The sequence below is a fragment of the Agelaius phoeniceus genome, chromosome 9, assembly GCF_051311805.1.
Source record: "Agelaius phoeniceus isolate bAgePho1 chromosome 9, bAgePho1.hap1, whole genome shotgun sequence".
NCBI lineage: Eukaryota > Metazoa > Chordata > Aves > Passeriformes > Icteridae > Agelaius > Agelaius phoeniceus.
The window spans coordinates 5,261,613-5,277,419 of NC_135273.1; the positions used below are offsets into that span (position 1 = coordinate 5,261,613).

Genomic DNA, 15,807 nt, shown 5'->3' on the forward strand with positions numbered 1-15,807 from the left:
CCCAAATAAATTATTCATTTAAAAAGGTAATTGCTTTTGTGAGTGTTTTTCTGAAATTTAAAACTACGCCAGGAGGATTTTCAGCCTCTCAAGATTTAATGGATGCTTTGCTAAGCACGCAATAAATGACTTTTTCACATTAAGCAGTTTTTGAACTAAAGAAAACCCCTCAACTTACTTAAATGCCATCAAATTACAAAACAACCATCTGAATGGCCTTTTTAAGGATCAGATAAAATGATCCATCCCTTTGTCTGCAAGGCTTTATTTTTGCAGTGATTACTGTGCATTTCCCAAGTGCAAACACAGACTATTCATCACTGGAATTGCTGAGCAGCCCACTGAGGAATTCCAGCAGCCAGGGCTACTGCTGAATGTTTTCAGTTTCACACTGTTCAAAGACTGAAATATTTATCTTTCTTGAAGGAAAAAGTATGATACCAAATGAGAGCATAAATTTTAATGCTGAAATTCAATTCAAAGAGCATTTTATAGGAGTACAATTCCCAAAGAATTTTATGAGCTTATTCTCACAAAGTATTTTTAAATTCTTTTTTTTCCAACTGGGACAGTCAATCACCTTCCCTTTGGCTTAGCTTTATTAATTTCTTTTCACAGAGAAAGACAGTTCAGCAGCAGCAACATGAAAAGCACATCACAAAATACAAATGTATGCAGGGACTTGGGAAACAAAAAAGAGGTGCTGGAGACAGAGACATGTTAGAACAAAAATAGGCTTATATTATCTGAAAAGCAAGAGCATTAGTCATTAGATTGTTTTTGCACCACTGTCACAGTGAATTCTTATGAATTTTTTTGGGTTTTTTTGGTGACCTTTTTTTATGTACCTTTCCAGATACCTCATCTCACCTGAAATTCCTAAGGTGGCCTCAGGATGCATCTCATTGCCACCAGAAAATGAGAACTAAATTTTGATTTCTTCAGTTCATGACACCTCTTACAAAAGTCCTAAAAGCAACCTGTTCCACAGCCTACTTTCCCATTTCTGTGGGTAGAAACCTTGAAAAAATCCTCATTCTCTGAGAACATAGTAAAGAGAAGATTAAGCCAGCTCAGATCCTGGAATTACTTTTAATAATTTCTCTTTTTAAGCACAGCCTAGGCACAAGCCTTAGATCACTGCCTCTTCAGCTCTACTACAAATTATGGCCATGGGGACATTTATGAGATATTTAACAACAAACAGTCCCTACAAAGAGAATTTTTTTCTTTTTCAGGTCAACACTGGGAGACATCAAATTCCAACCAATGGATCAGGGTAACTTCTTGCTTTCCTGTTTTTCTGTAATTACATTATCAGTAACATCCTGGACAAGGATCACATCCTGCTCAACCTCTTGTCATGCCAAGTATTTGCATCACTCATTCGGGGATGATAATAATAATAATAATAATAATAATAATAATAATAATAATAATAATAATAATAATAATAATAATAATAATAATAATAATAAATTACATTATATATTACTATATATATCATATATTATAATATATGATATATATAGTAATAATATAATAAGTATATAATATATATAATATTATATATAATAATTATTATATATTATATATTATATTACATTATATTATACTACATTATTATTGTTATTGTTATTATTATTATTATTAATTGGCCCAAGTATACAGACTAGCATGTAAAATACAGTTAGAAGAAAGGCTGAAGAGTTTCTCCATGGATAGAAATTTTTGACAGTGGAGGATCAGAAAGCTTCTGTCAAACTCATGGTCAGCAGTGTCCAAGAGTTTACTGGAATATACCAATTTTAGTGCTGCAAATAATCCCCCTTAATACTTCAAAAAGGAACTTGGGAAACCCCAGGACTGTGCCCAGCCTGAGCAGGAAGGGTTGTACAGAAAATCACTGCTTCTCTTTTCATGGTGGGACACACAGCAGGAATAGGAAAATCCTATTTATTCCTGAACACTGTGAAGTGCAGAGCAATGCAGCCTGATCTATCCTCCACCTGAAAGAGGAACTTTTAATTTGGGTTTTATGGAGAGAAGTAGAATTGGACAGGGGGAAGGCAAACGACTCTGAGCCTTTTTCACCCCCACTTTCCAAGTGGGCCAGGACACCAAGGAGGAAGTGGCTGCACAGCAGGATTGTGCTGTCACTGAATCCACTGGGCTCCAAACTTGCCAAAAACTCTCTTGAGAGAGACTTCTAAACTCTCTTTGGAAAATCAGGGACTGGAAAATTGGGCATCTTCATTCCCAATTCAGTCTGGAATGAGGTTTGCTAGCTGAAGAGAGCAAAACTAGAGTTGCTCTCTGTTCTGGAGTACACAGTAGATTTGGGATTAACACCTTTAAACATGCAAAGAAATGGGAGAAAATACAATTTTTCAAAGTGCCAAATAACTGAGTTGTTCAGCATGGAGAAGAGAAGGCTCTAGGGCAACCTGATCCAGTGGGAGCTGTCCCTGTCCATGGCAGGGGGTGGAACTGGATGAGCTTTAAGGTCCCTTCCAACCCAAACCCCACAGTGTCCTACATCCTTTGTGTAAAACAAACTCAAAAATGTTGGTCAGGTAGGACAAATCCCAGTGAGGAACCACTGTTCTACAGGAATCCTGCATTACAATCTCACTTTTTTTTTTTTTTTTAAATCCAGAAAAAAAGGAATATCTTTTCGAGGCATACACATAATCTGAACCTCAAACAGGCTCGAAAGAGTTGATTTATAATTAAGGCTGGAAAACTGAACATTAAGGAGTTCATTTCCCAAGCCCCTCATGAATTCCAAGAGCCCTTGTTGTTGAGTATTCACAGGTAATTATGTCAGAGAAGAGGCAGAAACATTAAACATAACCATTCCTGAGTGTACTCAGAGTTTGAATTAAGAAGCCAATAAACCCTCAGGACCTTTTTTTTTTTTTGCTTGCCTATCTAAGAAATCCTTTTCATATTTCCCTGGATTCTTTTATAAAAGGATGAAATATTTCAGTGAGACAGTGCCATACAGCTGTTAATTAAGAGATTTATCCTGAAAATAGGGGAGTAGCAGCAATTACTGCCAAAAACCTCTGGCTTGTAGCTCATTTGTTACTTAAAATGTTCATTTTCAAGTGAAGGAAATATGATTATCCTCCATGAAATTGCTAGCTAAAGATAATTAACAGTTCAAATTTAGATACCCAACTATAATTACAAGTACTGAGGTAATATTTTATAAAAATTATCACAGAATAGCAAACATTTCTATTGAAATTCAATAATTTCTCCACTCTGAAGCACATAAATCACTTTAATTTTTCAAAGGAATGGATGTCTTTTAACATGTAAAAATATTTTCGTTCTTACAACTGACTAATTTTAATTATTTAGTGGAAAAGGGGGGGAGGAGCCACCTGTCCTTTAATTCTAATAACATCATATTTTCCAGTCACCTTTTTTCTTGGTACTGGCACAGCAAGAAACACCACAAATGCTGGCTTAATTTAATTAGTGCTTCATCAGGCAAGTCTAGAGCATAGCTGATATAATCAGCTTTAATATCTCTGATGACATACAGTGACAAACACTGAGTGGAGCAGTCAATTGTGAAGAGGCAGAGACAATAAAATATTCACAACCAGCCAGTCACCAGCAAAGTGCTGGGATGTTCTGAGAGCTGCTGTGGAGTCTTTCCCTGGCTAAGAGGAGAATCCACACCCAGGCTGCTGTCACAGAACTTAAAAATGGCTCAGAGAAGCAAAAATTAAGAGATTTTTTCTCTTTTTCTCCCAAAACTGAGGAGGGGGAGAATCCACAGCCAGGCTGGCTAAGAGGAGAATCCACAGCCAGGCTGCTGCCACAGAATTTATCACTGATTCAGAGAAGCAAAAAACCAAAATATTTCTCTCTTTTTCTCCCAAAACTGAGGAGGGGAACTAGATGGAAACCTAATTTAGGAGTAATGCTGAGAATGCTTTCAGCCCAAATCAGGACACTGCAGCTGGGGGGAATGGGACACACCCAAATAAATGCAGTGCTGGTCTGTGGACCAGATATCAGGACTAGAGCTGATAGAGGTAAAATCTCATTTCCAAGAAATACCATAGAACAATGCATAGAATCAAGGCCAGATCTATGGGTATTCACACCCCAATTATTCTCCTGCTCCTCATATTTAATTCCTACCCATCCCCTGTCCTGCTGCAAGAGGCATTTCTGCATACAGTGATATTTTTCCTTGAGATTCCAGCCTCCTTGCCATAAACAATACCAGAAATTGATATCATATCCTACTGTTTGACAGCATAAATATCTTTTAAACATTGCCTATTGACTTTTTTAATATTTACATCAACTAGTCATTCAATTTGTTCAGACAGGATCTTCCTCTGCTCATCCACACAAACTTACTGATTTCAAGTAAGTAAGGAAGGTGGACAGAGCAGGGAAGATGGAGATTGAACAGAAAAGAGGAGAATATTTCAGTTGGAAGGGACCAACAATTATCATCTATTCCTGCTGCCTGACCACTGCAGGGCTGAAAAAGCTAAAAAAATAATAATTTTCCAATGAATTCTTAAATCAATTGAAATTAATGTTAATTTTAAAATTTATTAATTTTAGCTAATTATTTTAAATTCTTTTTTAATTTTAAAAAACTACCAAAAGCTAAAGCAAATTTTTAAGAGAAGTGTCCAAATACCTCTTAAACAGTGAGAGGCTTGGCAAACACTGCCCAGCTCTCTGGGAAGCCTCTTCCAGTGTTGGACCACCCCCATGGGAAAGAGATTATTCTGATATTGAGTCTGAATATCAGTACCCCTGGCACAGCTTCTGATCATTCCCATGTGCCCTGTCACTGGATCCCAGGGTGAAGAAATAATAAAATGAAGAATAAAATAGCTCATAATATGGTAGAGAACTTCTTGCATGACTAAGCAAGTGATGTTTTAAATATTTAGATGTCTGTGGAATGTCTGTGGAAATGCTCTGATAGCCTAAACATTGGGTCAATCATTCTGATTTCCATTTTCTGATTTATTCCCTCTGTAAAATCATTCAGAGATTTTTTCCTTCCCCCCACTTCCCCTGTGAGTGAATTTTTTTAAATACTTCCCATGCTATTTTATCCACAAATCCACCTTGCATTGCCTTCCAACATGGTTGGAAACCCTCAACATCATCATTCTCCAAAAGTTCCCAGTTGCTTATAAAAAATGTAGGAACCAGACTGAGAGACTTCCAAACCCATTGTCTGAATTCAGGTTGAAACAAAGGAAAACTTAAAGTCTCAACCAAAAAAACCACCAGACAAATCAGTAGTTTTCAACAAAGCAGTATTACTTTTAAAAATATTTTGCATAAATAATTGTCATGTAGGCTTTGTTTGAGAAAACACTGAGGCCATTATTTGCTCAGTCTTCTGCAGAAGGTAGGGGAAATAAATTAGCTAATAACTCATGTTTTCTATGTGGAACTGACAGCATTAGCAAAATCCAAATGAGGCTATTGCAGGTGCTCTTTTTCTCTTTCTGGCATAAATAGTATACTTGAATTCCTGCATTTGTCTCATAGCTTTTATCTCAAGAACCTTTTAATATCCCCTTGCTTTCAAGAGACCTAAATTAATATTTTCAGAAAATGTTATGACTGAGATTTCTGCTGTTTGATAAATCAGTCAGCCACCTCTAAAGGAAGCTGCCTGGCATTTTAACTTTATCATTCAATTTCAAGGGTTTTATTGAGTTATTTTTCTTTTGCTTATAGCAGAACTGTAGCTGGCACTCCTGATTTTAATGAAACTATTTGGGATTCAGAGTTGCTTGCATTAGAAGAACATGATCTTGTGTGAGTCAGGTCCATCCCTTTGGCTGCTCAAAGGGGATTTGAGTGTGCAAGGGGGATTTGGAGACTGATCACAACTAATTCTTTCAGGGTGGAAAAGACCCAGCCCAGCTCACAAAGGTGAGTGCTCAGTAGGGAGTTTTAAAGTCCTCATGGACACAGAATATTTGGGTTTCCTTCCAAGCAGCTCTAATACAGGTAGAACACTCTCCTGCATATTCTGATTTATGTGCTGCAATGGCAGTTTCAAGGAACCTCAATATTTGCCAGCCCTGTAGTGAGATTTCTTCCTCAGAGATGGTCAGAAAGTGATGTGCCAGCCCCCCCCGAGTTCACAGCCTTCCAATCTCAAATCAAACCTCTGCTTTCTGACCCATTTCACTCCAGAGAAGAGCTGTCACCACAGTTCACAGATGGAAATTGATCTTTAGATCTCTGCTGTGACTCAGAGAACTTTGAACAGAAAAGGTCAGGCAGAAGAACAGTGCTCTTTACTTTAGATACAGCTGAAATCTACTGCAGCACAACAAAGTCTTCTGCAGCCTCTGAAACCAATCTTAGCTTACAAAATTTGCCTAAAAAGTCAAAGTTTGGCAAAAAGAAAAGAAGAATTAAACTGAAAGGTAATTAAGCTCCTTCCCTGCACAGATGAAAGCAAACTGAACAGATATAATAACCAAGAAACAGCAATTTAATAACCCATAACCAGCAGCAGCTGCTGGCAAACCTGGTTTATTGGAGCTAAGATCAGAGATTTACTTACACTTGCAGCTCACTTTTTTAACTTCAGCTTCTTCCATACTTCCATTTTGTCTGTAAGTGTAAACTACAGCTCAAAAGGCAAAGGAAATAATTTTCTTCTTTGCTTCTACAGGGCCATTATTTTCTCAAACACATCAAGACACCTTTGTTCATCAAGGAGGTAATTAAAAAACATGAGAACACAAGTCACTGCTATTGTCCCCACAGCCTCTGATTGCATTCTTCATTTCAGATTCCTGATTGAATTCTCTGATTTCTTCAGCAATATTCAACAGTAATATCTACAAACCTCTTTCAGTAATATAATAAAATGAAGAAAAACAAAAACACCCACATGAGAAATGAAAGCTCTGGCACAGCTCTGCGTTAACATTCATTCTGTAAACATAAAATTGAGATGCTGCCACAAAATTATTTCTACAAAACTCTGTTTTTTCCTTGCAAAAAGGCGTCTCTATACTCAATAAACGTTTTTATTAAAAAAAGGATGCAATTTATCCAAAAGTCAACTTTTCAAACTAATTTAAGTAACTAAATTGCAGATAGAAAAATAAAAATCATGAGTGTTTTATTTATTGTGCTGCTGATATAGTAATTTTATACAGGATATGTTAATTTTTAATTGATTCTATTCCCATTAATCCATCCAATCCAATGTGAAATTGAAAGTTCAATTATCTCTGCAGCCACTATGTTAAAATGGTTAGTTTTTATCAAATTTGGCTTCCAATCAGTCGATGGGATCTTTCTCTCAGGGATCAGTAGCCAGCAGTCATCTCCTGAAGTCCAGCACAGGGAAATGCAAATTCCTGGACTGGGGGAAGAACACCCCAGCTCTGCTGGGTGGCAGCCAGATCAAGGTGAATTGGCACCAACTGAAGCACAGGAAATTGCATTTAAATATAATAAACAACATTTTCACGGAGTGGTCAGGCACTGGACAAGCTTCCCTGTGAGACAGATTGTGGAATCCTCACCTTAAATCAAAACTCAGCTGGGAATCGTCCTCTGGAACCTTCTCACCCTGACCCTGCTTTGTTGTGGCTGGAACTGCACAATTTCCAGAGGCACCTTTATCCTCAGAGTTCTGTGAATCCAACTATAAATTGACATGAACCAGACTAGCAAGTGATGTTCATTTTCTTTTCACAGCAGACACATCAGTTTCAGGATGTCTCTGTGGGTATTGTGGCCACCATGGGCTCAATCTGCCCCTCACCACCAACACTCAGCAGTACAAGCCCCAAGGAGCTTGAATTAACCTCTCACCAAGCCACTATTGTTGCTTCACTAGAAAGGTACCAAAACCAGTTTCAAGCAACTTCCTCCAATCTAATTCCTTAGCTGAAAACACAGCTTCAAGAGTTCTGGCCAATTCAGAAATAACACGTTTAAAAATAGTCACTAAATAAAGCTGAAGCCAAAACTGGCAACTGCAATTTGCTCACAAATGTTTTTGAGCAGAATAAGAGCCTAAAGGGAGTTGCATCATGAAGAATTAATCACTTCCTCTAAGAAAGCAAACAGGGTCAAGAATCTGGCATTAAATTCACAGAGGATTTTTGGTGTTTCTAAATAAGTTGTGTTGTGTTACTATTATTTACCCATATTTGCTTGTACAAGGACTCCATTGCTACAATCACAGCAGCATATGGGACATCTCCCTGTCTAGGATTTAATTTTTTCTTTTAAGCTAAACAGCCCATTTTACTGAACAATATTTGAAGCAAGCCTGTGATGCTGATTTGCTGCTTACTGTTCTGATAGGCAACATATGAACATAAACATTTCAGATGTAGCCATGAAGTTGTCCTGGTTTTGGCAATAAATCAAGACTCATTTATTATCCATTTTAACATAAACCCATACTACTTTTGCAGCACTTTTGTTTGCTGCTGGTGGCCTGTCCTCATTTATACAGGTGAAATCTGGGTCAAAGATTCAGTTAGAATGCAATGGATCAGTTCTTTATTCCTTTGATTTAGAGCTCTGTATCCAAAACTTGGAAAGATGATCTGGATTCATATTTTAAGCCAAAATTCACTTCAGACAGCAACTGGAAAAAGACATGGACAAAACCCAACTCATAAAATTTGGGGGAACCAGTTTATATTTGTGCCATTACCAGGATATAAAGTGAAAAGAGAATTTGCCCCATTATTTCCTCGCTCCTTCCAAACACCCAACTGGTGATGTGGCAACATCACAGGAAATTTAATGCTCATATTCTTCTGCTCTCTTCTGAGAACTCTTCAGAGGTCCCAGGGCATTGCAACAATTTTTAAGCTGCAGCTCATGAACCCTACATGCTTTCAGAAATGTGAGCTCTCCAATGGAAAACACGCTCAGTATTCCTGTCACCTTAATTAAATATGTTCTTGACATGTGGTCAAGCAGAATCAGCCTTCCTTGTGCATGAAAAAACCCTGGTGGCTTCCAGGCTGAACATGTTCTCTGAAAAAAATTAAGACATATTCTCCAGACAAAGAGATTTACCTAATTATAACCAATTATAGCTAACTGCAATTTAAGACTAACACAGGATTTAGAAATCAGGCATTTTCTCTCATCTCTTCACTGGATACAAACCTGGATTTACAAGCATTGTAAATTGATTTTTAGATAAATAACACTCCAGGACTCCTAAGTTCCTATTTTGTTTGTGGAGAGATTTTGTCAGCCTGACACAAATGTCAAAATGACATCAGGCATTAGATGAAAAGGAAGAAATCAATTACAAAAAGCTGTCTATCCATCCCATTAATACAATGTATGCCTGCAAATTCAGTGATCTTTTCAGCTCCCAGTTGTGTGCATGGCTTGTCCAATTAATTTTTCTGTGTTCATTCACCTTAATTTTCCTCTTGCATGTGTTGCATTCAGTTAAATTCTCTTTATCCATACATCACATTTTTCATCAGCTGGTATGCTGGATAATCATTGCCAATAAAAGGTTTTCTGCTGATTTCTACACAATTTGTTCTGTTTGTTTCATTGAATATGCTCAAACATTCTGTCTGTATGTCCATCCATTTGGTTGTTCATTTTTGGTCTGTAGCTTGCTGCTGCTGTTTCCATCTTTTGCAAGGAGGGGAAAAAACATCTGGAGAGGTGGGGATGCCTTGAAGGCTCTCCAGGGCAGGCTGTCTAAAGGTTCTCTGCAAGAAAAATCTTCAGAAGGCACACAGGAAGGGCACAGGCAGGAAAAAATGCTGCATTTATGATCTTTAAACATCACAGTTTTGATGAAGTATGGGCACAGAGAGGCTGCATGGTTCCATCACAGGTGTTGGCTTTAAATTAGCATAAAATTGCCAATGGATTATAAAACCGTGGAAATGCTAAATATGGAATAAAAAAAATGTATATTTCCGAGATATTTTGGGTGTCAGAATAGCAACATTTGTGCTATTCTCAGGAACACCTCTGAGCTACACAGGCAGGAATGGAGCCAAAGGTCCATCCCCTCTCACAAGATTGGCAGCACACTGGAAAAGAAGCAAAATGGGTTCCAAACAATCCAAAAGATTGAGATTTCTTTGATCCAGTGGAACGTGCAAGTCTCTTTCTGGCTTTATGAAACAGCCTGTGCTCCACACATTTCTTCTTCTTTTATGACAAGCTCTCCTTGGCCCAGGGAGGTGAAGCCAAGGAAATCATCTGTGCTCCAAGAAAGGAGAGCTCTCCTTCAGGGCACAAGTTGGCTCTGAGAGTGGTAACAGACTGTTCACAACATTTTATGGAGTAAGCAAGGTCAGGCCAGGTCATCTGGGAGTGCCAGGGCTGTCACTCTTGACACACATCCCTGCATTTTAGCCTCTCACAGCTCCCCATTTACAGCACCACGGATTTTCTTATTAAAGGCCTCGTCTTGCATGGATGAAGTTTTAGATTCTGGTATAACAAAGCTTGTGACTGACAGCCTATCCTAGAAATGCCTTAAGAAAAACTGTTTTGAAGATGAGAATGGCTCTTGACTGAAGCTTCTAACCCCTCTTTATGAGCTGCCTGGCAGCTTTTACTTGTGATTTATTTTCCCCACGGGTTCAAGTGAAGTAGGAAATACCAAACTGTAGTGGGCTACTTAAAACCATCATACCAAGAGAGGTACTAAGGTTTATGTCAACTCTCATCCTCACCACTTACACTTCTGCAGTCATGAGACAGAAAAAATAATCCCCCAAACACTAACAGAAACAAAAAAACCAACCAAACAAACAACCCTTTTTGGTGCTGTTTCATGAATTTCTCAACACACAGTGAGGGATGACAGAAATCTGAAGAGTGGAACTCCTTCACTTCACCTCGTAACAATCTCGTGCTGAAGGAAGGGAGAAAGGCGCCAAGGAAAAATTTTAGACTGAGATTATGGAAGGAAACATCATAAATATTCACATGTTAGGAAGATGGGAAAAGCTAAGAGTTTTCTTTAAGCTAAGAGTTTTCTTTGAGCTAAGAAAATGGAAAACTACATCACAATTTGCAAACATGAATTATTATATCCCAAACATCCTCATTGCTTCAAAGGTGTAGGAGAGCAGCATAATATGTATTAGCATATTAAAGCACACATTATGGTGTGCTTCCCATAATACTTTTTTTGGTTACCACTCTTTATACCACTGGGAATGAAGTAATAGCAAGAAACTAAATTTGTGATCACAACTATAAACTGTTCTTGATAAAACTGACAGTTTTGGCTATCAAAATAATTTTGCTGCAGAGAAGCATTGTATGATTGTCAAATTAAATGCTTTCCTTCTCCATTATGAGACTAAAATATGTATGGATTTTTAAAGCTTGTCAGAGGCTTAGATATTATAACATCAGGCTTCAAACAGCTAAGTAGTTCAAGCAGCTGCAGAATTGCCTCTAAACTCTAACATACACTTACCAAGTGATAAAAATTACTGAATATATACCATCTCTTCATTCTTATCCCATTTTAATAAAAGGCTTTGTGGTGGGAAATACAGTCAACTCAGCCACCCTAATCTTATGTCAGTGATGGAGAAAGCTGCTCTCATAATTTAGATCTAAATACTCTGGGACATCATTCTGCTCCAATAAATTAGGTGTGAGCTGCAGCACCATTAACTCAGAGCTTATACAACCAGAGCCAGGCAAGAGGAAAACCCCAGGACTCCTCCTGTGGCTGCTCCCCTGGCTTGGAACTAAAGCTTATAACACAGCCACAATCATCTAATACTCTCTTATTTATTTCTGTGACTCACAGAAGAAAGAAGGAGCAAAATCAGCTCACAATTGCATTCATCTCATCACCCAACTTGTATGCAATATATACTTCTCTACAATTAGGCAATTTGAAGTTAACAATTGCAAAAAAAATCCATAGATACAACTTAGTTGTTCTCAATTGGCAGCTCTTAGAAACAGAACTGTTGCTGAAAGCAACAAACACTACTGGCCAAAAAAACCCCCAAAGAAGCTTACAGTAATCAAGTTATTCTACAAATGAAAAGAAGTTTTATCAGACATGAGATAAAACACAGTAGAACTCATCTTCTCAAGACAGAGAAAGGAACCTTTACAAACATCTAAGCTAGTAAAACAAATTAAATCAGGTAGATTAAGTCTCAAAAAGCCACCTAAACACTGTCAGGATGCAGCACAAACTGGGGGTACCTGACCAAACCATGAGACCTAGACCTCAAAGCCAGAAGAAGAGTGACTGTACTGTCCTACTTCATTGGAATAGAAGAAAATAAATATCTCCTATTAGACAAAGGTCTGCACTGGGGAACAGATGTTCCTCAGAATCACAGTGTTCTGGAACCTTGAATATGCTTCACTCTGCTGACAGTCCTGCTGTGACTCTGAATGCTCTCAGGTGGTTCCCAAGATGAGGAAGGGTCACAGGCTCACAATTTTATTTCCAGAAGGAAATTTCTAACTTTCTGTAAGTCAGAAGTTCAGACTCCTCCAGCAAAAATCAGGTTCATGATCCAGAAGAAAAAGAGCAACTCCAAACCACAGAAAGGACAGCTTTTTACAAAAGAGGCACTGTGTCAAGTGAACTTACAGGAAGAGTGGATGCTTGGAAAGCTTTTTCTGCCTTCAGAGACCAGGTCTGGATCACCTGTGCAGTGCATTTCAGAGTTCATTACTCCATCTGGAAAGCAGCGGTAAAAGAAATCGGGACGCGGTCTACAAAAAACACCATGGGTATTAAAAACACAAAAAAAGCTGTAGTAACAAATAAATCTCACAGTGATTATTACATTTACTGCTTATCACACACATGCAGGCTACTCTTGCCTAGAGTGATCAGTTTTGCACAAAGTGTAATGACTCCCAAATTTTCACAGGTCTTGCTGAAACATGCAGCACACAATATCCAAAAAAAAGCCACCAAAATCTAAACCAGCCTTGATGCTGACTGTCTCAGTGCATTGAGCAAACCTCTGAGCTTCTCCTGACCCTGCTGTGAGCTGGGCCTGTAGGTTTGACTGGTGTCACACTGATCCAGAGCCAATAATCCATGTAGAGGAGAAAAGTGAATGATCACAGATTCAGAGACAAGCTGACAGCAAAATACTTGGCTTGGAATGCAGGATAAATGAGCTTATTCCTGTCTAAAGAAGTGGGTGTATTATTAATTATTTTAAAAGCACCCATCAAATGAAAGTGCCAAGTGCCATTACTGTCAGGGCACCAGTTCTGCAGCAGAGAGGGTCCATCAAACACAAATATTGCTTTCTCATATGCTGCAAAACATCCCAGCAACAAAAGCAGCACTGGACTCTATCAACAGTGAATGAACTCAAGTGAAATGTGCATTTCCCAGCTGAAATTATTTAAAATTTTGATAAGGAGACAAAAAATACCTAAAACATATTTTCTAAGCCCTTCATTCAAAATAATGCTTCCCTAAAGAAATGTTCTACCAAGGAATCCATTTACTGCTCAGCTGCCAGGTTTTGTTTGGCTGTGGATGTTGATGTCACCTGGACACAGAATATGCTTCTCACAAAATGAACTGATTCCTATTTAATCAGACAAGGGGTACTGGCATCTGAGCTCCCACATGCTGTGGCTCTCCCCTCCCATGCTGCCAATTTAATGAGCTGGTTTCAGCTCCCACCACTCCTCCCAAAGCCCTCTCTGGTCCGGGTCTGCCAGCAGCTCAAGCAAGCAGCAGAGCACGGCCATGGATTCCTGCCACAGCGGGTGTCACCTAATGGAGCTGTGCAACACCTGCAGCAGGCCAAGGACAGCCCCACAGGGCCCCTCTGACTCCACGTGCTCTGGAGCAGCAGCTCTCTGTTTACTGGGATTTGCTGTAGAAATCTCTCAGTCTGCCTCCATTCCTCTCAAGTTAAACCCATCATTTAGAACATGACAGGACTTACCTCCCCACTATTAATTTAATAGTATTTGTGCAGACACCGTTCAGGGCTAGAGCCAGGGAAACAGCTACAAAACACAATGAACAAAGAGAACAATAATAACCTAAGTACCAAGCAACAAACTGCAGCACTACAGCATTCAATTTACAGACTTAAACCATTACTGGGCTGAAAACTGAATGATCTTTTTTTTAGCTTACTGCTTGTTTTTCTTGTTAGCCAGACTAAGGACCTCAGAGCATTATAATAATCATTACTTTGTTCTTATTTCATTACACAAAGCCAGTTTTCCTACCATGCCATTTGAACAGGCATAAGTCAATAAATGGGAAAAAATTAGAGAATTAAGTCCTGTGGTTTGCAATTTTTGAGTTTTGTAATTTACCAGATTAAACTCTCATGCTCTTTATGTCAAGCAGAATTCCTGTATAGACCAATACACAAGATACATAAATATATCTACACACACATGTCTATATGTATTTTATATAGAATAAAGAATTTTGTGATGGAATTAAACACTTTCAGGCTAAAGCATTGCCTTTTGGCCAAAACTACAATTGGATGACTTTATTTCTCTTTCAAAAGGATTTGGATGTTTTGATTAAATATTTCAGTGTTTTCCCCTTACGTTTGCCCCCATGATTACCAATTTTTTCTAATAAAATTGGGAAAACAAGAAGGAACTATGATACTAGGTGAGAATTGATCATCTCTTCTATTTGTGCTTGCATGCCAAGTCCCCAGACTTTCCAAAGAACCTCATCTCAAGCCTGTGGAGATCTTTGCCTTGATTTCACTGGCACTTGGATCCTGCACATACACACATTTTAGATTAAAAATGATTTAATTTTGCAGTCCACACTGTAGCTCCCTGTTGCAAACCAGGAGCCAATGAATTTTATTTCCCATCAGAAAAAAAAAAAAATTATCAGGCAAATGTCTGATTTCCAGCAGAACATTTACAGTAATATAGCTTTGATTATGACAGCCACTGAGCTATTTTCTCCTTGGGCTGCTGCCCCAGATGCTGCACTTCAGCAGCACTCATCCTGTCTCCATAAAACCTTTGCCTGAGGATATTACAGATCATAAAAATGTGTTATAGTGTTATATTTTTTTAAAGTTAAAGAAAAGAAAAAAGCGGGACCTTCATCAAAGCAAAAATAAGGGTTTTCTCAGAATATAACAGTAGCTGCCAGCAAAATGAAAGAACAAGTCAATCCTAGAGACACCCATGCTGTTAAATAAACTCTTTCCCTTTCAACACCTGTGTTGGCAGTGACCACTCAATCCTGTGCTCTGTTTTTCCACCCTCCATTGTTTTGTCTCAGTTTTTTATGGAAATTGCATGGGGAAATTTTCCATAAAGTCAAATGCAGATGACCAGCAATGCCACAGCACTACATTGCCCTTCTTAAAAATCATACCTGCTTTTGAAGACAGGCAGTAAAATTCAGTCTTTTTTTTTGAGTTTGGTCTTGACTATTCCTTGTACAGCTGACAGAGCTGTGCCTTCACTGTTGCACATTCCTTACACTGGCAAGCCAAGCATCAAATGAGAGTGTGAATGTAGGATGGCAAAAAAAAAAAAATCTGTTTGTTCTGCTGTTATTTCCTTTAAGAAAGATCCATATTGCCCATCTAAAGTCATATAATCCAGTCAGTGAGAGATTCAGGCACTCCCAGGGGAAGACTTGAGGGCACCTAAATTAACTCCTCCTTCCTCCAGGTGCATTGAATCCCCTTCTCTGTATTAATGGCTATATGAGGGGCAAAGAATTTTCATCTCTTTTTCACCTTTTCTCCCCTCCATGCACCTTTTGGGGGACTCCCTGATCATTCTTTA

General features: G+C 38.4%; 1 protein-coding gene across 2 annotated transcripts in view; it reads right to left on the bottom strand.

The window, feature by feature from the left end:
- Positions 1-15,807, bottom strand: part of PLPP4 (phospholipid phosphatase 4) — a 46,653-nt gene that overhangs the window by 9,492 nt on the left and 21,354 nt on the right. For both annotated transcript variants that reach the window (XM_077182818.1, XM_077182817.1), the window contains exons 4-5: positions 13,962-14,025; positions 12,632-12,756 (exon numbers count right to left, since the gene is read on the bottom strand). In XM_077182818.1, coding sequence (XP_077038933.1) covers positions 12,632-12,756; positions 13,962-14,025 — 189 coding nt within the window. The remainder of the gene's footprint in view (positions 1-12,631; positions 12,757-13,961; positions 14,026-15,807) is intronic.